General features: G+C 40.5%; 1 protein-coding gene across 1 annotated transcript in view; it reads right to left on the bottom strand.

Moving 5' to 3' along the window:
* Nucleotides 1-11,633: 11,633 nt before the first annotated feature.
* Nucleotides 11,634-22,375, bottom strand: part of LOC126226405 (glutamate receptor ionotropic, delta-2-like) — a 110,477-nt gene continuing 99,735 nt past the window's right edge. Inside the window, exon 11 of the mRNA XM_049942223.1 lies at nucleotides 11,634-11,954. Coding sequence (XP_049798180.1) covers nucleotides 11,634-11,954 — 321 coding nt within the window. The remainder of the gene's footprint in view (nucleotides 11,955-22,375) is intronic.

The following is a 22,375-nucleotide window of genomic DNA, read 5'->3' as shown; positions in this document are numbered from 1 at the left end:
TCTCTCAATTGCTGCTGATACTATTTCTCTGAATTCAAGCCACATCTGGTCTACACTTATATTATTAATTTGGAAGGAGCGGAGATTGTCTCTCAGGAAGGTGTCAAGTGAATTTTTATCTACATTTTTGAATAGGTATATTTTTCGCTTGTTTTTCGAGGATTTGGGGGTTACAATATTCAGTCTGCCGGTGACAACACTGTGTTTACTAATCCCTGTATCCATACTGATGCTCGTTATTAACTCAGGATTCTTTGTTGCTAAGAGGTCAAGTGTATTTTCACAACCATTTACTATTTGTGTGGGCTTATCGACTAACTGGTCGAAATAATTTTCAGAGAATGCGTTTAGCACAATTTCGGATGATGTTTTATGCATACCTCCAGAATTAAACATGTATTTTCGCCAACATATCGAGGGTAAATTAAAGTCACCACGAACTATAATCGTATGAATCAGGTCCGTGATTGAAATCAAACTGAAGTTCTCTTTGAACCTTTCAGCAACTGTATCATCTGAATTGGGAGGTCGATAAAAGGATCCAATTATTATTTTATTCCGGTTGCCAACAATGACCTCTGCCCGTACTAACTCCAGGAACTATCAACTTCAATTTTGCGACAAGATAAACTACTTCTAAAGGCGGGTCCACACTGAGCGCGCCGTACCGCACCGCACTGCACAAAACGGCTCTGCGCACTCAGTGTGGACGGCGAACTGCGCTGCACCCGTCGTGCTGCGCCGCGCCGCGCAGTTTTCCGGCTGTTGTCGGTACATCAAAGGGAGTGGCGCGATTGCACGCGCTCAGTTTAGACGGGGCTTGGCTCACTCCATCTTCAGACCATGCGCTCGCTCGAACTGGAACACAGTGTGCGCCACAGAGCGGGGCAACGGGGGCGGACGGCGCACTCCTCTCTGTTACAGCTGTGCGCGGGGTGCAGCAGCGTGGCGCAGCGTGGACCCACCTTAACAGCAAAAAACACGCCACCGCCAACTGTGTCTCGCGTATCCTTTTGGAACACCGTTACGTTCTTCACAAAAATTTCGTCTGACCTTATCTCTGGCTTTTAGCCAGCTTTCAGTGCCTATAACGATTTGAGCATCAGTGCTTCCTATCAGCGCTTGGAGTTCTGGTACACCCCCAGCACAGCTACAACAATTTACAGCTGTTACACGGATGGTACCTGTATCTACATTCTTCCTGTGTTTGGCCTGCCCGGTACTGTAATATCAAAATCGTCAAATTCCAAAACTCTGACTATGTTCTTACCAATGACAATAATTCTTTTAAACCTGGAATCATATTCAAGATTTTGTACTTTTTATTCATCTCCAGTCATAAAAGTAAATTCAATTATTTGTCTGTCATATACTACATTTTCCATTCTATTACACCTATCTAAAGCAGAAGTAAGATCTGTATGCACACTTTTCATTTTTTCATCAAGATTTGTTGTAATGTTAAAATCATCTTGATGAGTCTTAGAAACTTTTTCATTAAAACATGTTTTAGTGTCATAATTATCGAATTGCTTTAAAATTCTTGTATATTCAGGTTTTGTAACATTTTTTCCAAGTATCGCATAGTAACAGCTGGTAACCATTTACTGGGTCATTTATATTCTACCTTTAAAATCAAAATGTCCTGTAGTTCTTTTAAAAATGAGATGTAATTCTTTATGGAATTGTTTATTTAAACTTTCTATCTTTGATCAATTTTTGCTTCTGATTTATTTTTTATGTTTTCTAAATTTATTTGACCATTAATCGTGTCATCTTTAGGGTGTGCCTTATTTCCACAAATCTCCATTTATTAGAGTCAAAATATGATTAAACTAATAATTCATACATAATATTTTTAAAACAAATAGACACAAATGACCACATATACTTTATCAAAATTCTGAATTCTTTGTTCACTGTAGTACACCTCACTTGGACCGAGATATGTAACCAATTCTTTCGGAATATTTCCACCAAATCAATCAAATACAAATTTTTTATTATTATTCTTACAATAACAAATCCAGTGAGTACCAGGATGGCCAGATGAATCTAAATTAACTATTCCACATTCTAAATATTTTGGTTCATAAGGTAATTCAGCAGTTATAAGAAAGACACGAAAATATCTCATTTTTAATTGTTTAGCTAATTTTTCAATGTCAAAACTAAATAAACGATTATTAACCACAAACCTACTATGCTGTCATAGTAGGAGGAGAGGTGATACTCCTACGTGGCGTGTCCCAGGTGGTGGATATGGAAGTCCTCACCGGTTTACTGGCGGACTTGAGTGAAATAAAATAGCTCTTGCGGACCAAACACACCCTCTGCGGTTAACAACCGGAGTTGTAAATCGGAGCTTGCTCCAACTAAGGTTGACAACCTTCGACAGTCAAAAATGGAAAGGTCTTTTAGGAAAAAAATTCCACCGTCCTGCTCAAAAAGGTAGGAAAAGGCTACATCGGATTTGGTGGGTAGTCAACTAGAAGACAGCAACGAATCGGAGCGTTTGCAACCATCCAAATGCACACTAAAACACAAAAAGAAGATTAAACATGAGCAAATAAATTATATAGCAACACACAACATAAACTCACCACTTCAGACCGGAAAACTCAAGGAGTTCACAGATCAACTTAATAAACAAAAAATTTTAATAACAGGGATCCAAGAAATAAGAAACACCACAGAGGACCCATTCGAATCACAAGGATACAGAATTTATAATGGGAAACCAGGACCGAGGGCAATGAAACAATGTCCCCAGTTTGGAACAGAGTTTTTAGTAAACATAAAAATAATACATTCAGTAACGGATTTCCAAGCAGTATCACCAAGAATTGCGACTCTAAGCTTTAAAACAATGAATAAAACCTATACAATAATAAATGCTCATGCCCCAACAAATGAAGAAAATTGTCTAACAAAAACAAAAGAAGAGGTAGATAAATTTTGGGACCTTCTAAAACAAACTGTGAACAGAGTAAATAAAAAGAATGTAAAACTCTTATTGGGAGATTTCAGTGCTCAGTTGGGAAAAGAAAGGAAATATAAAGATATAATTGGAAAATGGAGTCCACATAAATTTACAAACAAAAACGGTCAAAGACTTGTAGAACTCTGCAGAGAACACAACCTTATATCTAAATCAACATTCTTTAAGAGGAAGCCAAGTAAACTTTAAACATGGAAACATCCAGACTGGAGGAAGGGCGAGTGGCAGCTAGACCATGTCTGTATGGACAAAAATTTTCATAAGGAGATCCACAATGTTAAAGTACTGAGAGGAGTAGACACAGGCTCAGACCATTATATGGTTAAAATTAAAATCAAATTCACACCGTTAAAGAAGAGGACCGGAAAAACTAATAAAATAAAAAGGAGGTTTGACCCACATCAGCTAATTAAAAATAATAAGTACCAACAAATAACACAAACCATCAAATTAACAGATGATCTAGAACAACTAGTGCCTAATCTTAAAAAAGAAGCAGAGAATCTAGCTCCCTTGAACCCACGAAGGAAACATGCATGGTGGACATCAGAATGTGACAAATTCCATGAAGATAGACACCAAGCATGGTTAAAGATTCAAACACATAAAACTGAAGAAAATGCCATCAACCTAAAAAATGAAAGAAAAAAATTCACTCAAAATAGTAGAAGAATCAAGAGAGGATTTCATAAAGATATTATAAAGTCTATAGAAGGTAATTATCATAAAACCAACTCCAGGAACTACTACAAAATCTTTGGGAAACAACTACAACAATATGAGGCCCCTACACTAATACTGAAAGATGAAGATGGAAGAATGACACACAGTAACAAGGAAAATGCAGAAATCATGGCAAAAGCATTTTACAAACTTCTGAATTGCGAGGAACCCAAAGAACCCTTACAAATCAACATAAATACCCCAATAAAAAACAAACCTGAAAACTAGACCCTCCAACTTTCCAAGAAGTAGAAGAAATTCTTAAAGAACAAAAAAATTATAAGGCATGTGGAGAAGATCAGGTTTTTGTTGAAATGTGGAAATATGCAAGTGACACAGTCAAGACCTCCTTATACATGGCTCTAACAAAAATTTGGGTAACAGAACAATTTCCCAAACATTGGACCACAGCTATCATCCACCCACTACACAAAAAGGGATATAAGAGCAACCCAGACAACTACAGAGGAATCTCTCTCCTAGATTGCACATATAAAATTCTATCCAAGATCCTATATGAAAGAATCAAGGAGCAATTAGAACAGGAGTTAGGGGAATATCAGGGAGGTTTCAGACCATGGAGAAGCTGTGCAGAGCAGATAATTAGTTTAAAATTGATTATGGCATACTACAAGAAATGGAACAAACCTCTGGCAATAACATTTGTAGATTTTAAGAAGGCATATGACTGTCTCCACAGACCTTCAGTATTAAAAATTTTAAGAAATCTAGGACTCCATCCAAAACTAATTAAAATAATACAACTCACTCTAACCAACACCAAATCAAAAGTGAAGTTTAGAGGAGAAATTTCAGAACCATTCCTCATAAAAACAGGCTTAAGACAAGGTGACTGCCTATCACCATTACTTTTCAACTGTGCACTGGAATACATAATGAGAGAATGGTACAAGGAGAATCCAAAGAGGATAAGAATTGGAAGTGCAAAAGATGATATTAGCTTAAACTGCTTGGGATTCGCTGATGATCTTGCTCTCCTAGCCAACACCGTTCAAGAAGTCAGGCAACAAGTGTAATCACTACAAGAAATAGCAGAGAATGTAGGCCTTAGAATATCATTTGAAAAAACGGAGATTATGCTAACTGATCCACCACTTGCAAACAAAATTACAATAGGAGAACAGGAAATCAAAATTGTTGATAAATTTAAATATTTAGGCGAAATAATAACATACAATCTAAATGAGAAGCCATCATGGCAAAATAGAATAAAAAAACTGAACTATGCAAAGTACATTACCAAAATCACATACAACCAAAAAAGCCTATCTATAGATGCAAAATTAAAACACTATAAAACAGTTACACAACCAGAAATAACGTATGCAGCTGAAACTATCTTCAAAACAACTAATACAGCAGAAATTGACAGAATACTAAAAATAGAAAGAAGAATAATTAGGACATGTATAAATAAACAGTATAAAATAAATGGACATTGGAGAATAGCATCAAATGAAACAGTATATAAGAAAATAGAACCAGTCATGAGCACAATCAGGAAGAAACGCATCTCATTCTTTGGACATCTGATGAGAACTCCAGAAAACAGAATTAGTAAAAAAATAATACAAAGATTGTGGAATAGCAAGAGCAACATTAAATGGATCACAGAAATTAAGGAAGATATAAAAGAACTTCAAATTACAGTAGATGACCTAAAAAACAAGACAGAGAAAATCAGAATACTGCAAGACCGGCAAACCAGACTACAAATGAAAATCAATAAAAGGAGTACAGGAGAGTTGTCTCAGATGAAGAAAGAAAGAAAATATCTGAAAGAATGAGGAAATATTGGGAAGACAGAAGAGCAAAACACCTTTCATATAAGAATAGCCTCTAATAATTATATTACCTAAATATTTTAAGTTATTGTCGAACCAAATTGTATCCATGTGTAACAACTTGTTTAGAACTTTGTATTTTTGACTACAGTGGTCCAATGAAGGCCATAAAATAAATAATAATAAACGATTATTAAATTTTGTAATTATTTGTTAGAATTTTTTTAATCCAGCGCCTTTTGTCTCCATTGTTTGATTATGACTTTTCTGTTCTTCCAGTTCTGCATCTGCTTTTTTCTTGTTTGTTGCTTTTGCAGAGCCACTATTAAATGAACTAATATATGCTAGATATGGTAATGCAGCTACTAGTAATGGAAGAAATCTATCATCATGTAGTGTTAGTCCTTTATGTTCTTACTTATTTATTAGATTCAATAATCTATTTCACAACAGAAGTATTTAATGTAACAATTAAATTTCCACTACTTTTTGGACGCTTTCTGTACCTTTATTTTTTGAAAATCTGTAAAAAATCCTTCAACACTATTTAATTATTCATAACTCAGTTTAAATTTAAGTGATTTTCGTTTAGTTTTGCCACTTTAGCACAGTATAATCAATTGAAACGTTATTCATTTATACAGATAAAACATTTGTAAGAATTAATAATTTTACAGTTCCCATCCATTTTCGTCAAGCTGCAGGCTTAAACTTGCTTCAGCTGGCTCTAGTTCAATAACCATACCCAATTTTCGTTTTCCATACAATTTTCCTCCCACTGCAATTGCAGCTATTTTTTTCTCATAATGAAGTATCACTTGCATGCATTCGTTCTTTTGCAGCTAATTGAAGTTCTTTATCAGTTTGATGTTTAGACTCTAAATCTTTATTATCTTTATAAACAATATCATGTTTTTACAAGCTTCATCTATGGATTAATTCCTTTTCTCCAAGTGCTAGTCTTTCTTCAAACTTAGTAAATGGCCTGCATTATTGATAGATGTATGTCTGCATTGGTATAATTATTTAAAGCACAATTTATCAGACCTTTTCCATTTTCCTTTGGGATTATTAATAATAAAATCACTAAATTTGTTTGGTAACATCTGTGTTACTCCAAGGTTTTCATTGTGGTAATTTTCATTTCCAGCCGTTTCTTCTATATGAATTAATCGATCGATTAAATCTCTAACATCATTGATCCAAACATATTCAAATGGTTTTTCTGCATAGTACACATGTTTTTGAATCTGAATAATCTGAAGAATCTGAATCTGATGATAGTTGATATACTTTTGGAAAATAGACATTAAAAGTTACTTATATCAGTTTATTGTATTTTTTACCTCTACTTGATTTTATTTGATTTGAGTTACTCTCAGAATATAATGCTCCTGAATTGTTCAATATATCTGCATAATATGATATCTCAAAAGATTAAAATTTTTCACCCATATCATCGATAATAATTTTGTTTTTAGTTATTGCCATCGAAATCAACTGCAAAACGCCAACAAATCTATATCTATCAACAGGTATTAATCCAAAAGTTAGATCTTCACTATGATTAATATACCTTCACATTCTTTCACAAAAATGATGATTATGAGTAATATCCAGCTACACTGCTATATAAATTGTTTATATTTTATATCATTCATGATGAGCCCATTTTGGCGAATTGCCATCATCAGGTGTTCTGTAAATATATAAGTAAGCGATGGTCTCAATATAATGGTTTTGTAACTATGATCTGAGAAGCTATAATATATCATTAGGTGTTTTTTCCTTATATGAAACATCATTGCTATCATGTCCTGTCTTTTTTTTAAAATTATTACTTTCTCCCAGCTGTACAGTGGATATGTATATCGGATTTTACTTGTTTTCCACGTATGCTACTTTTATGACAGCTTGGATGACAGTGGGTCAGCGATATTACACAGTTAAATAGTTACCATTATAAATAAGTGATATGTGGAATTCAGTGTTTTTTTATTATTTTATATATTTGTTTGTAGTTGTGTTTTTGGCTGTAGCTTGTTATAGTTTTATTTGATATTTTTGTTTTACATTTTTAATTGCTTCATAATAGTTGTTACTGTCCATGAGTTAACTGGAAAACCGTGGCCTAGTCAGCTGGTAAGAGCTGATGGTAGGGTTCGAGTGTGGCGCAGACCCCACGAAGCTATGGACCCAAGTTGTCAACAAGACACTGTGTAAGCTGATGATAACTCCATAATAGCGTGTGTCGTGTTTACGTGGCATAGAGGGTCCTCTGGTTCAACTGAACCGATCACTGAACTTTTGCAGCCGTTCATGGACGTCATTTACCCAAACAATGGTGGAATTTTTATGGATGCCAATGCTTCATGTCACTGGGCCACAATTGTTTGCAGCTGGTTTGAAGAACATTCTGGACAATTTGAGCAAATGGTTTGGCCACCAGGATCACACGACATGAATCCTTTCAAACACTTAATATGAGATAATCGAGAGGCCAGGTCGTGCACAAAATCCTACACCTTCAACACTTTGGTAATTATGGACGGCTGTAGAGGCAGAATGGCTCAGTATTTCTGGAGGAGACTTCCGGCGACTTGTTGAGTCCATGCCACATACAGTTGCTGCCCCACAGTGGGCAAAAGGAGGTCCGACATGCTGATAAAAAATATCCCATTACCTTTGTCATCTCAGTGTATGTGACAATATACACTCCTGGAAATGGAAAAAAGAACACATTGACACCGGTGTGTCAGACCCACCATACTTGCTCCGGACACTGCGAGAGGGCTGTACAAGCAATGATCACACGCATGGCACAGCGGACACACCAGGAACCGCGGTGTTGGCCGTCGAATGGCGCTAGCTGCGCAGCATTTGTGCACCGCCGCCGTCAGTGTCAGCCAGTTTGCCGTGGCATACGGAGCTCCATCGCAGTCTTTAACACTGGTAGCATGCCGCGACAGCGTGGACGTGAACCGTATGTGCAGTTGACGGACTTTGAGCGAGGGCGTATAGTGGGCATGCGGGAGGCCGGGTGGACGTACCGCCGAATTGCTCAACACGTGGGGCGTGAGGTCTCCACAGTACATCGATGTTGTCGCCAGTGGTCGGCGGAAGGTGCACGTGCCCGTCGACCTGGGACCGGACCGCAGCGACGCACGGATGCACGCCAAGACCGTAGGATCCTACGCAGTGCCGTAGGGGACCGCACCGCCACTTCCCAGCAAATTAGGGACACTGTTGCTCCTGGGGTATCGGCGAGGACCATTCGCAACCGTCTCCATGAAGCTGGGCTTCGGTCCCGCACACCATTAGGCCGTCTTCCGCTCACACCCCAACATCGTGCAGCCCGCCTCCAGTGGTGTCGCGACAGGCGTGAATGGAGGGACGAATGGAGACGTGTCGTCTTCAGCGATGAGAGTCGCTTCTGCCTTGGTGCCAATGATGGTCGTATGCGTGTTTGGCGCCGTGCAGGTGAGCGCCACAATCAGGACTGCATACGACCGAGGCACACAGGGCCAACACCCGGCATCATGGTGTGGGGAGCGATCTCCTACACTGGCCGTACACCACTGGTGATCGTCGAGGGGACACTGAATAGTGCACGGTACATTCAAACCGTCATCGAACCCATCGTTCTACCATTCCTAGACCGGCAAGGGAACTTGCTGTTCCAACAGGACAATGCACGTCCGCATGTATCCCGTGCCACCCAACGTACTCTAGAAGGTGTAAATCAATTACCCTGGCCAGCAAGATCTCCGGATCTGTCCCCCATTGAGCATGTTTGGGACTGGATGAAGCGTCGTCTCACGCAGTCTGCACGTCCAGCACGAACGCTGGTCCAACTGAGGCGCCAGGTGGAAATGGCATGGCAAGCCGTTCCACAGGACTACATCCAGCATCTCTACGATCGTCTCCATGGGAGAATAGCAGCCTGCATTGCTGCGAAAGGTGGATATACACTGTACTAGTGCCGACATTGTGCATGCTCTGTTGCCTGTGTCTATGTGCCTGTGCTTCTGTCAGTGTGATCATGTGATGTATCTGACCCCAGGAATGTGTCAATAAAGTTTCCCCTTCCTGGGACAGTGAATTCACAGTGTTCTTATTTCAATTTCCAGGAGTGTATTTGTGTTCTTTTCATTTTGAGGTAGAGCAGCCATTTATTACCTTTTATTTATTTTTTATTTACTACTCCTAAGAGTGGAGAAGGCTGTTTGAGATCCGGCACAATAAAGGAAAGCCTTCCTTTTGAGCCAAGTTTCCCACTAGACTGGAAGCGGGCCAGAAGAAATTAAATAACGGACCTCAACAGCGCTCCTGATCCTAATTTCGTCCCCCTACGTATTTCGGGCTTCCATTGTTGATAAGAAATGTTTAACTGTGCGTGCATGAGAGAGACCTCGGTCTATAGCTTTGCTGAGACAGTATGTTGTGTGCAGTACGTTCAGCTTCCGAGTTCTACGGAATTAATCTTTTTAGACTCTGGTGAGTTAGTGCAGCAGCCAAATTAACAGCTTGCTATTTGTTTGAGCATTGGTTTCTGTTAAAATATTGGGCTTTATTTCAGTTGTGCATTGCAGTTTGTTGCATGTAATCGCTTTTGTCAATGGTTTTGCCTATATCGCTCTGGCTGTCATTATAATAAATTCCTGGCGTGTTCGTAATTTCATCCCCCTTACAATTCCTAAATTCGTTCCATGGACGAAATTTGGAAGTGTTACTAATAATTCATTTTATTTGCTATTTAGATTATTTTAGTTTTTCCTATTGAAAAGGGCTGTCGGTGAGAAATGGAATCATTGCACAAAATACTGGGTGATCAAAAAGTCAGTATAAATTTGAAAACTGAATAAATCACGGAATAATGTAGATAGAGAGGTACAAATTGACACACATGCTTGGAATGACATGGGGTTTTATTAGAACCAAAAAAATACAAACGTTCAAAAAATGTCCAACAGATGGCGCTTCATCTGATCAGAATAGCAATAATTAACATAACAAAGGAAGACAAATCAAAGATGATGTTCTTTACAGGAAATGCTCAATATGTCCACCATCATTCCTCAACAATAGCAGAAGTCGAGGAATAATGTTGTGAACAGCACTGTAAAGCATGTCCGGAGTTATGGTGAGGCATTGGCGTCGGATGTTGTCTTTCAGCATCCCTAGAGATGTCGGTCGATCACAATACACTTGCGACTTCAGGTAACCCCAAAGCCAATAATCGCACAGACTGAGGTCTGGGGACCTGGGAGGCCAAGCATGACGAAAGTGGCGACTGAACACACGATCGTCACCAAACGACGCGCGCAAGAGATCTTTCACGAGTCTAGCAATATGGGGTGTTTTTTTTTTTTGTTCTAATAAAACCCCATGTCATTCCAAGCATGTGTGTCAATTTTTACCTCTCTATCTACATTATTCCGTGGTTTATTGAGTTTTCAAATTTATACTGACTTTTTGATAACCCGGTACTTGGTTTGTTGTCTCAAGTGATTTATTATAGTGAAAGTGTTTGGCAGTGTTATAATCGACAAATACATTTAAATTAACTGCATTTTAGAGTACTTTTATGGGGGGCAAAATGGCGAACATTTTTTTTTTTTTGTATTTGTATTTTGGCAGCGCTAATGCTTATGTTAAATACTGGCTTTAGTACGTTATAACAATTCGATTGTTAATTGCCTACAAGTAGAGAATAAATTCAGGAATGTGAATATCAGTTTGTTGTGTTTTCCATAACCTTTCAGGGCTTATACAGGTCTAACCTGTTACGGTGACGAAATTTGGGCCCCCTACTTTGGCGCTACTACTTACCACTACAGTGGTTGTTCTGAAATGGGTTTTGAATGATGATAAGTTTACAGATATTCAAAGTCTTTAGTTGAATCGCCGTTTTAACCAAGGCAATGATGTTTGGTTTGTGGGGCGCTCAACTGCACGGTCATCAGAGCCCGTACAATCCTTACATAGTCCAATTTTTTACACAGTCCACTCTAGCTACTGCCAAGAATGATGATGATCATAATGAAATGATGAGGACAACACAAACACCCAAGCCCCGGGCAACCAAGACGTCCTACGTGGTTTTATGGAACAAACGAACGAGCGAAGCGCGTGTTCGGCTGCGGCCGGTTCCTGGGCCTGTTACGGCTGTAGTAGATGCCCAGCGGGTAGCGCTGACGGCGAGTTTGCGGCCGGCGCCGCCAGAGCGCTCTCTCGGCGGCGAGCGCGAGCGCTGCGACTGCGCAGCCCGCGGCCAGCGCGACCCCGGCGCCCAGCAGCTTGCGCAGCCCCACGAGCGCGCGCGTGCTGGCCGGCCGCGACGTCCGGCTCTCGGCGGCGCGAGTCGCCTGCATCGTGTCGGCCAGCCACTTCTCCACCAGCCCCGCCTCCACGCACCGTCGCACCTACACACACACACAAACATACTACTGTTTTGCCTATCATAATGATTGTTTAATTTTTTTATCGTTAGATCGTTCCTAAATCAACATCTACATTTATACTCCGCAAGCCACCCAACGGTGTGTGGCGGAGGGCACTTCACGTGCCACTGTCATTACCTTCCTTTCCTGTTCCAGACGCGTATGGTTCGCGGGAAGAACGACTGCCGGAAAGCCTCCGTGCACACTCGAATCTCTCCAATTTTACATTCGTGATCTCCTCGGGAGGTATAAGCAGGGTGAAGTAATATATTCGATACCTCATCCGGAAACGCACCCTCTCGAAACCTAGACAGCAAGCTACACCGCGATGCAGAGCGCCTCTCTTGCAGAGTCTGCCACTTGAGTTTGCTAAACATCTCCGTAACGCTATCACGCTTACCAAATAAGCCTGTGACGAAACGCGCCGCTCTTCTTTGATTCTTTCCTATCTCTTCTGTCAACCCGACCTGGTACGGATCCCACACTGATGAGCAATACTCATGTATAGGTCGAACGAGTGTTTTTTAAGCCCCCTCCTTTGTTAATGGACTACATTTTCTAGGGACTCTCCCAATGAATCTCAACCTGGCACCCGCCTTACCAACAATTAATTTTATATGATCATTCCACTGCAAATCGTTCCGCACGCATACTCCCAGATATTTTACAGAAGTAACTGCTACCAGTGTTTGTTCCGCTATCATTTAATCATACAATAAAGGATCATTCTTTCTATGTATTCGCAATACATTACATTTGTCTATGTTAAGGCTCAGTTGCCACTCCCTCCACCAAGTGCCTATCCGCTGCAGATCTTCCTGCATTTCGCTGCAATTTTCTAATGCTGCAACTTCTCTGTATACTACAGCATCATCCGCCAAAAGCCGCATGGAACTTCCGACACTAGTAACTAGGTCATTTATATATATTGTGAAAAGCAATGGTCCCATAACAGTCCCCTGTGGCACGCCAGAGGTTACTTTAACGTCTGTAGACGACTCTCCATTGAGAACAACATGCCGTGTTCTGTTTGCTAAAAACTCTTCAATTCAGCCACACACCTGGTCTGATATTCCGTAGGCTCTTACTTTGTTTATCAGGCGACAGTGCGAAACTGTATCTGTGCTAATACATTAATAACCGGTGTAACAGCCAGACTGTTGAGTTCAGCAATAACGTGCATTGTGTTGTACAAGCGCAGGATGTCAAGGAAAATGGCATCTACTTGGGAGCCTGTATCTAATATTTTCTGGGTCTCATGAACAAATAAAGCGAGTTGGGTCTCACACGATCGCTGTTTCCGGAATCCATGTTGAATCCTACAGAGTAGTTTCTGGGTTTCCAGAAATGACATGATACGCGAGCAAAAAACATGTTCTAAAATTCTACAAGAGATCGATGTCAGAGATATAGGCCGTTAGTTTTGCGCATCTGCTCGACGACCCTTCTTGAAAACTGGAGCTACTTGTGTTCTTTTCCAATCATTTGGAACCTTCAGTTGCGGTATACGGCTGTTAGAAGACGGGCAAGTTCTTTCGCGTACTCTGTGTAGAATCGAATTGGCATCCCGTCAGGTCCATTGGACTTTCCTCTGTTGAGTGATTTCAGTTGCTTTTCTATTCCTTGGACACTTATTTCGATGTCAGCCATTTTTTCGTTCGTGCAAGGATTTAGGGAAGGAACTGCAGTGCGGTCTTCTTCTGTGAAACAGCTTTGGAAAAAGGTGTTTAGTATTTCACCTTTACGCGTGTCATCCTCTGTTTGAATGCCAGTATCATCCCAGAGTGTCTGGTATGCTGTTTCGATCCACTTACTGATTTAACGTAAGACCAGAACTCCCTAGGATTTTCTGTCAAGTCGGTACATAGAATTTTACTTTTACTTTTTAAGCTGTTGCAAATGTGAAGTGCTAATACATTAATAACCGGTGTAACAGCCAGACTGTTGAATTAAGCAATAACGTGCATTGTGTTGTACAAGCGCAGGATGTCAGTTTGTGGCATGGAGTTCCATGCGTGTCGCACTAAGTCGGTCAGCTCAGGGAGGGTTTTTGCGTTTTCTGTGAATGAGACTGTAGTTGTGTAACTAAGGCCTCCCGTCCGGTAGACCGTTCGCCGGGTGCAAGTCTTTCGATTTGGCGCCACTTCGGCGACTTGCGTATCGATGGGGATGAAATGATGATGACTAGGACAACGCCCAATCCCTGAGTGGACAAAATCTCCGACCCAGCCGGGAATCGAACCCGGGCCTTTAGGATTGACATTCTGTCGCGCTGACTACTCAGCTACCGGGGCCGGACACACTGTAGTTGTCATCCAGCGATGTCCCATATGTGCTCTACTGGAGACAGCCAACATGTTGGGTTGCAACAGCGGTATGCGGCCGTGTGTTATCCTGTTAGAAAGACCCGTGGAATACTGTTCATGAATGGCGGCACAACAGATTGAATCACCAGAGTGATGACCAAATTTGAAGTCAGGTGGGATAACCATGAGAGAGCTGCTGCTGTCATATGAAACCGCATCCAGAACAAAACTCCAGGTATAGACACTTGAGGGCGGTTACCCTTGAAGTAACCGATTTGCAAGTTCATTGTGTCGCTGTGGTGACAACTGCTGCTCAGATTGCCACTGCGGCTACAGTACGATGGCTAGAGCCCTACGCCGAACACGATGGTCTTCTCTCAAGGTTGTGCCACGTGGCCGTCTGGAGCTCGGTCTTTTTGCGACCGGGCATTCTCATGAGCACCGCAGTCAGCACTCACGTACAATGGCTACATTCCTGCCAAGTCCCTCCGCAGTATCGCAGAAGGAACATCCAGCTTCTTGCAGCCCTATTACAAGATCTCGTTCAAAGTCAGCGATGTGTCGATAATGGCGTCTTTGTCGCCCTAAAGGCATTCTTCAATAACATCAACTCACCAAGTCCAATCTCGAAGGTAATTAACGCCCATGTCCGTTACAGCGTGTATTTCAAGCAAACTTGATTGGCATCCTCACAGTGACGCAACTAACGGCATAGTAACGCGACTAGCGCTAAACTTTAATAGACATCATGTTTCAGATGTAGAGACATATCTGCCAACTTCCGTTTATGTCACACAACTCCATCGTGGTATTGCGATTTTTTTCCGTCAGTGTATATACAAAAGTAAAGTAACATACAAGGTGATCAGAAACAGGTGTGAAAGCTTGTAAGAATGTTGTAGGGTAGATTCTGCTAAGGGATGACTGTTGAGTAAAAGATCCAATACGTTGCGCCGTTTGCGAGTTAATTAGCATTGAAGTTAGCCAATCAGGCCGTTGCACCCGCAAATTCAAGCGGGCCGCCAGATTTTATTAGCTTCAATTTTTCCCATAGTGTAGAAACAGCCCAGTCTTTGGTTCGGGTTCGGTCCTCACTGCCTTCCCATGTCCAATTTTTGTATAGTTCTCTTGTTTGGTTTTAGGAACCAAACGTTTGGTGACACCGTCTCTGATGGCCCACTTGATTTGGTGCACGCAATGGTCTGATTGGTTAACGTCGATGCTAATTAATTGGGAAACGGTGCAACGTATCGAATTTTTTTGTTAACAATTATTTCTCAGCACAACCTGCCCTACAGCACTCATAGGCCGTGTCCTACGTGAGCGACAGAAGCGAGCGACAGCTTCAGCCGACAAAGCACAACCGCAGGTGTAGTTACGGAAGTGTCCTACGTGAGCGACATCTGTGTCGCTGCCTGTCTCCCGCTGCAACCTGCGACGTTTTTCATTGGTTTCAAAAGTAAAATTATTCTCCACCAACTCAGTCCGTTGACCAGCTATGCCTTCGTAGACGTAGGTTAGCTGATGAAGATTTTTAATCATTCTCGCTTGTGATAAAAACTTTCATATGTAGAGGTGACGAATATAATAATCACCAAGTCAATATGTCCAAGAGTTAAATATTTTTTATTGAGTGTTGGAAGTACGTGAACATGATTGTTGTGTATCACTTGACCCCTGAATGCACAGTGATAAATTATATGTAGACTGAAAAAGGAAATAGCTGTTTTGTCTTTCTAGAATAGATCCCAACCTTTCACTTTTATTAATTTATACATTCTAATTACGTGACAGCAGTATTTCTAATTGTACCTAATATTAGCTGCATTACAGGGCGAGGTTCATATTTATCTAGAATGTCTGTTTAGCACTCTGGGCTTGAGAAGACACTTCAGATGTTTGCACGCTTGACAGTATGTGCATGGCTGCAGCCAGTAACATAACTTCGTGTGTTTCTGTTGGTTGTGTGGACATAGCACTCCATGTTTCAGCCTCGTACATCATCTGGTGCCTTATTCACTGAAGTCTAACGCAGAACATATCTATACACTGTAAAACAATGTAAAATTTATCCAGCTTAATCTATCGTAGCAGTTTAATCGCTGTTGCTGAAACCTGTACTTTGTTTAACCTGATGTGGAAATTCAGCATAACGACACTGCAGTCATGTCACAGTCATGTCCGCTAATGCCGCTGGTAAAAATACAGCTCACAACCGATCGTGATGCGCCCGTCATTCGAGAGAGACATTGTATACAGTCTTGTGGCGTGATGTTGTCGCTCAATATAAGCTTTTTTGTAATCGCTTCAAGTTTATTCGTAGTCTTAGATGAAATGCAGACACTATAGCGTGGTAGTTTCAGGTGAGGGTTGCTTCATACCAGATAACACCAAAATATAAACAGGGCAGGGTTCGTGTCACAATACGGACACCGGCCGCGGTGGCTGTGCGGTTCTAGGCGCATACAACAGCACCTCAAAATCATCTGACATGGAATAGCACAAAAGCTGCTGCCAGAGACCTCTTAGCTTTGAAGATTTTTATGTTGCGATTCGCAAATGAAGTGTAAAAATATGAAACAAATGCGTGCCTCATTAAAGAAGTAACGTAGTGCTATTTAATTATTAACATCACTGTTGCGCCTATTTACGTTCGCATAAAACGTTATCCGAAATTGTGCTAAACGCATTCTCTGAAAATTATTTCGGGCAATTAGTTCATGAGCCCATTTGAATAGTAAACGATTGTGAAAACACACTTGATCTCTTAGCAAATAAAAAATCCTGAACTAACAACGAGCGTCTAAACGGGTACAGAGATTAGTGAACACAGGATTGTCGTAGCGAGACCGAATACCGTAACTCCAAAATGGTCCAAAAATAAACGACAAATGTATCTATTCCAAAAAGCAGATAAAAATTTGCTTGACGCCCTCCTGAGAGACAATCTCCATCCTTCCAAATCAACAATGTAAGTCTAGAACAGATGTGGCACGAATTCAAACAAATAGTATCAACAACAATTGAGACCTTTATACCAAACTAATTAAGAAACGATGGCGCTGATCTCCCTTGTTACACTAAACAGGTCAGAACACTGTTGCAGAAACAACGGAAATTACATGCCAAATTTAAACAAACGTAAAACACTCAAGAATGGTGATCTTTTACAGAAGCTTGAAAAGTAGAGTGGACTTCAGTGCGAAACGATTATAATAGTTTCTACAGTAAGATTTTATCTCGAAACCTGGCAGAAAATCCAAAGAGATTCTGGTCGCATGTAAAGTATGCTAGCGGCAAGTCATAATCAGTGCCTTCTCTGCGCGATAGCAATGGAAATACTAACAACGACAGTACTGCTAAGGCAGAATTACTGAATTACTGGACACAGCCTTCGGAAATTCCTTCACCAAAGAAGACGAAGTAAATATTCCAAAATTCGAATCAAGAACAGCTGCAATGTGAGTAACTTAGAAGTAGATATGTATGCTCAGAGTAGTGAAGCACCTTAAATTGCTTAATAAACGCAAGTCTTCCGGTCCAAATTGTATACCAATTAGGTTCCTTTTAGAGTATGCTGGTGCAATAACTCCATACTTACAATCATATAAAACCGCTCGCTCGACGAAATATCCGTACCCAAAGGCTGGATAGTTGCACAGGTCACAACAATATTCAAAACAGGCAGTTGGAGCAATACACTAAATTATAGGCTCATATCATTAACGTCAATATACAGCAGGATTCTGGAACATGTATGGTGTTCGAATATTATGAATTACTTCGAAGGGAATTGTCCATTAACACACAGACAACATGGATTTAGAAAACATTGTTCTTGTGCAACACAGCCAACTCTTTACTCACACGAAGTGTTGAGTGATATCGACAAGAGCTTTCAAATTGATTCTGTATTTCTACATTTCGAGAGGGTTTTTGACACTGTACCTGACAAGCGAATTGTAATCAAATTCCATGCTTATGGAATACCGTTTCAATTACGCGATTGCCTTCGTGATTTCCTGTCAGAGAGGTCACAGTTCATAGTAACAGACGGAAAATCATCGAGTAAAACAGAAATGACTTCTGGCGTTCTCCAAGGTAGTGTTATGGGCCCCTCTGCCGTTCCCAACCTGTATAAAGGAATTAGGAGACAATCTGAACAACTGTCTTAGGTTGTTTGCAGATGATGCTGTCGTTTATCGTCTAGTAAAACGATCAGAATACCGAAACAAATTACAAAACAATTTAGAAAAGATATCTGTATGGTGCAAAAACTGGCAATTGACCCTAAATAATGAAAAGTGTGAGGTGATCCGCATGAGTGCTAAAAGGAATCCGTTAAATTTCGGTTACACGATAAATGATTTAAATCTAAAGGCTGCAAATACAATTAAATATCTAGGAATTACAACTACAAACAACTAAAATTGGAAATAGCACATAGAAGATGATGTGGGGAAGAGGAACCACAGACTTCGTTTTATTGGCAGAATCCTTGGATGACGCAACAGATCTACTAAAGAGGCTGCCTACGCTACGCTTGTCCGTCCTCTTTTGGAGTGCTGCTTGTCGTGCGGTGTGGGCTCCTTACCAGGTAGGATTAACGGAGTACAGAGAGAAAGTTCAAAGAAGAGCAGTTTGTTTTGTATTCTCGAGAAATAGGGAAGAGAGTGACACGGACATGATACAAGATTTATGGTGGACATCATTTAAACAAAGGCGTTTCTCGTTGCGGCGGGATCCTCTCATGAACTTTCAATCACCAACTTTCTCCTCCGAATACGGAAATATATATGTTGAGCCAGATCTATGTAGGGAACAACGATCGTCATAATAAAATAAAGAAAATCAGAGCTCATACGGAAGTATATAGGTGTTCATTCCTCCCACGCGCTGTTCGAGAGTAGAACAATAGAGAATTATTGTGTAGGTTGTTCGTTGAACCCTGTGCCAGGCACTTAAATGTGATTAGCAGAGTATATATGTAGATGTAGATGTGAAGTACATTTGCAGGTGAAGCGGTGGTCTTATCGTGATTGGCACGCTTAAATTTTAAATCGAGAATCGTTAACTTCATTTCATAATAATTCTGCAGTTGTTTAGTTTTATTCATTTTGATTTTGACGCGTATATGTATGTGCAGTATTATCAGTATGATAATATTGTTAAAATGGTATTGAACTGACATGTGCGTGAGGTTGACATATTACATACTGATATTACCTACTATTTTTTGGGTAGAATAATATGTGATCTCGTGAAACACGTTGGGCAGATGTGTCCACCTGCTCACCCCCCCCCCCTCCCTCCTCTTCCATCCTCTTCAACATCCTGCGAATAGAGGAGCCCTGGTCGTGACTCCAGTGTACAGCACTCTGCCCTCGGTCATTAGGCGCTGCAGTGGGAAGCAGCGAGTGCCAAACAACCAGCGCGCGTAACAGTTTAAAAGCTGTACTTTCAGAGGGCCATAACTCTGTACTTCAGAATTATGGCCTAAATTTTCGTCCAGGATCGGTTGCTACAACTGACTTATTGCAAGTGCGCTTTTTACTCCTTAAAATACGAGGTCGCGTTGGTGATGTTGTCTTGTAAGTAAAAAGCACTCCGTCTTCAGGCACGAGTAGCCTACTGGGACCATCCGACCGCCGTGTCACCCTCATTGAGGATGCGGATAGGATGGGCGTGTGGTCAGCACACCGCTCTCCCGGTCGTTATGATGGTATTCTTGACCGAAGCCGCTACTATTCGGTCGAGCAGCTCCTCAGTTGGCATCACGAGGCTGAGTGCACCCCGAAAAATGGCAACAGCGCATGGCGGCCTGGATGGTCACCCAACCAAGTACCGACCACGCCCGGCAGCGCTTAACTCCGGTGATCTCAGGGGAACCGTTGTAGCCACTGCGGAAAGGCCGTTGCCTGTCTTGTAAGTAAACGATTCCATATTTGTTTTTTATTTCATATAAAACAGAATAAGTTTTATCGCATAGTGTTCTATGGACCCATATGCTTTTGTTCCCGAATCGTGTGTGCAATGCTCGATTTATGTTTCTTGCAAGTATGTTATACGTTTTATGTACTTCTGCGCTTCTGGAGAACTACATGTTAGCAGCTTTTGACAGAACTGATATTCAACTTTACTACATCTTATCATGGAATGCGTATCTATTTCTGCTATGAATAGTGTTGCTTCTTGACAGTGAGTAGACTGTTGTCTCCGTGACTAAGGAATTCTTCCCTGCAAATGCTAAAAATACAGCAAAAGTTACGCATATGTTTTACACTTACTGACAGGTACAACAAACAATACATTTTAACAGAAATCAATGTACTATACTCATCCATCCATTCCAACGAAAATTTAAAAGCCAATTTTACAGATCCTGATGCTTTCACCAGTGGATCTACTTGCGAATTCTGTATAACTAGAGTTTACTAAATGCAGAGGACGCAGTGTAGTGGAAGTACATCCACACTATATGCAGTATAACACAAAAGGTCGCAATCAGGAACACAGTGCGATGAAACCAGTTTCTGTTTACTACAAATATGGAAGACAACAAATTACCCAATAAGAAACCGAGATGACAGAAGGATAAACTTGCAGCGCTCCAAGTGGCCTGGCAGTGAATCAGGGTCTTGTTACCGGAAGACCGCATATGAGTTTCACATCACTGCTTTGAACTACAATTGCGTAATAAACCAGTAGAGATCGGAACTGAACTACCTGGTTACGACACTGCCAAACTCAGTAACCATTTCCGCCGTAGTCGTTAACGAACGTTTTACGTGCTCCGCTTTACCTTGTGTCGTTCGTTGTTTTCTTTGCTAATTATGAAGTGAATGAAGAGACTAATCCCTATTTATCAGGGGTTTCAAAACGATTTCCATGATACCAGAACGGATCATCGTTCCAGTCAGTTCTGCTTGCGCAAAAGCAAAGATCCAGGTTGTAGACTGCCAGCCCTGCGAGACAGAGGTGGGGCTTGTTCCTCTGCTTCAGGTGGTCCCTCATTAATTTGTCTACATTCGCGGCCGACTGCCTTGTTAAAATGTCAACACTACAGCGCAGGTCACATGTAGTAAACTTTTTTAAATTTTCACATTTGAACACTTCCCAGACACCCTTGTTTATGTTTTGGCCCATAGACTCCTATATTTTTAAGCTTTAGCTATCGATGAAGTGACGTAGTGTGACATAGCTTTTAATAGAACACGACAGAAAAAAGATCTGGCGTCTATGAGAAAGAGAAACCGAATATACTGAACTGCATTTAAAGTTCAAGTCAAGATGGTGTGAATTTATTCGCGTCAGTTTATCTTTGTTTGAGTTTGCTTGATGTTATTTAGTATTCTTTCCTAAGGTTATTGTTATAGGTTGGTTTATAGCAACGTAAGAATTTTTTTTAAAGTTTTTCATTTTTATCTGATATTTTTCTCAAATGTCGCATGTTTGCTTATTTATTAATATTTTCTTGAATGCTGCTAGAGGCCTATTGATCTATGTTTTACTTTACATTTTTTTGCACAAACTTAATCTCAGTTGTATGTATCCATTATTTATAATTATCTTATTAATTGTCTTTATTTCTTGACCGAAATTTTTTTTGGATTTAAAGGCAATTTACAGGCTCTCTGGTGAAAGGCAGTGAAGTTTTCTATGTGAGTTTGGATGTACAGAGATCATAGCTATGGTGGTGTCTGTGGAAGTTGACTTTCTGTAGAGTTTAAGGGAGGGTACACATTTAAATATGGGTCTTGTCATCGCTAGATAATTAATGGCTGTGTTTTCTTTATGTTGTATTGTGAAATTAATATTTTTGTGTATAATTAATATTTTCGCAAATAATTAATGGTTTGTACAGGTTGTTAACTCCACATGTAACATTTTTAGTCCTTCAGTGGAGCTTTTAAAAATATGTAATGTGTCTTCTACATATCTTGAGCGTAAGACTGTTTTGGCGCCATAACCTTTGTTGTTGTCCATCACTTTATTTTCTAGGCAATTAACAAATACAAGAGTATATATTACAATGTGATTTACAAAAGTTATAAGTCCATCACATCGTTGTCTTTTAATGTTAATAACTTTTCTTAA

Source organism: Schistocerca nitens, chromosome 1, assembly GCF_023898315.1.
Source record: "Schistocerca nitens isolate TAMUIC-IGC-003100 chromosome 1, iqSchNite1.1, whole genome shotgun sequence".
Lineage (NCBI taxonomy): Eukaryota > Metazoa > Arthropoda > Insecta > Orthoptera > Acrididae > Schistocerca > Schistocerca nitens.
Note: the sequence above shows the minus strand (reverse complement) of the source record. Positions and strands in the feature narration are given on the sequence as shown.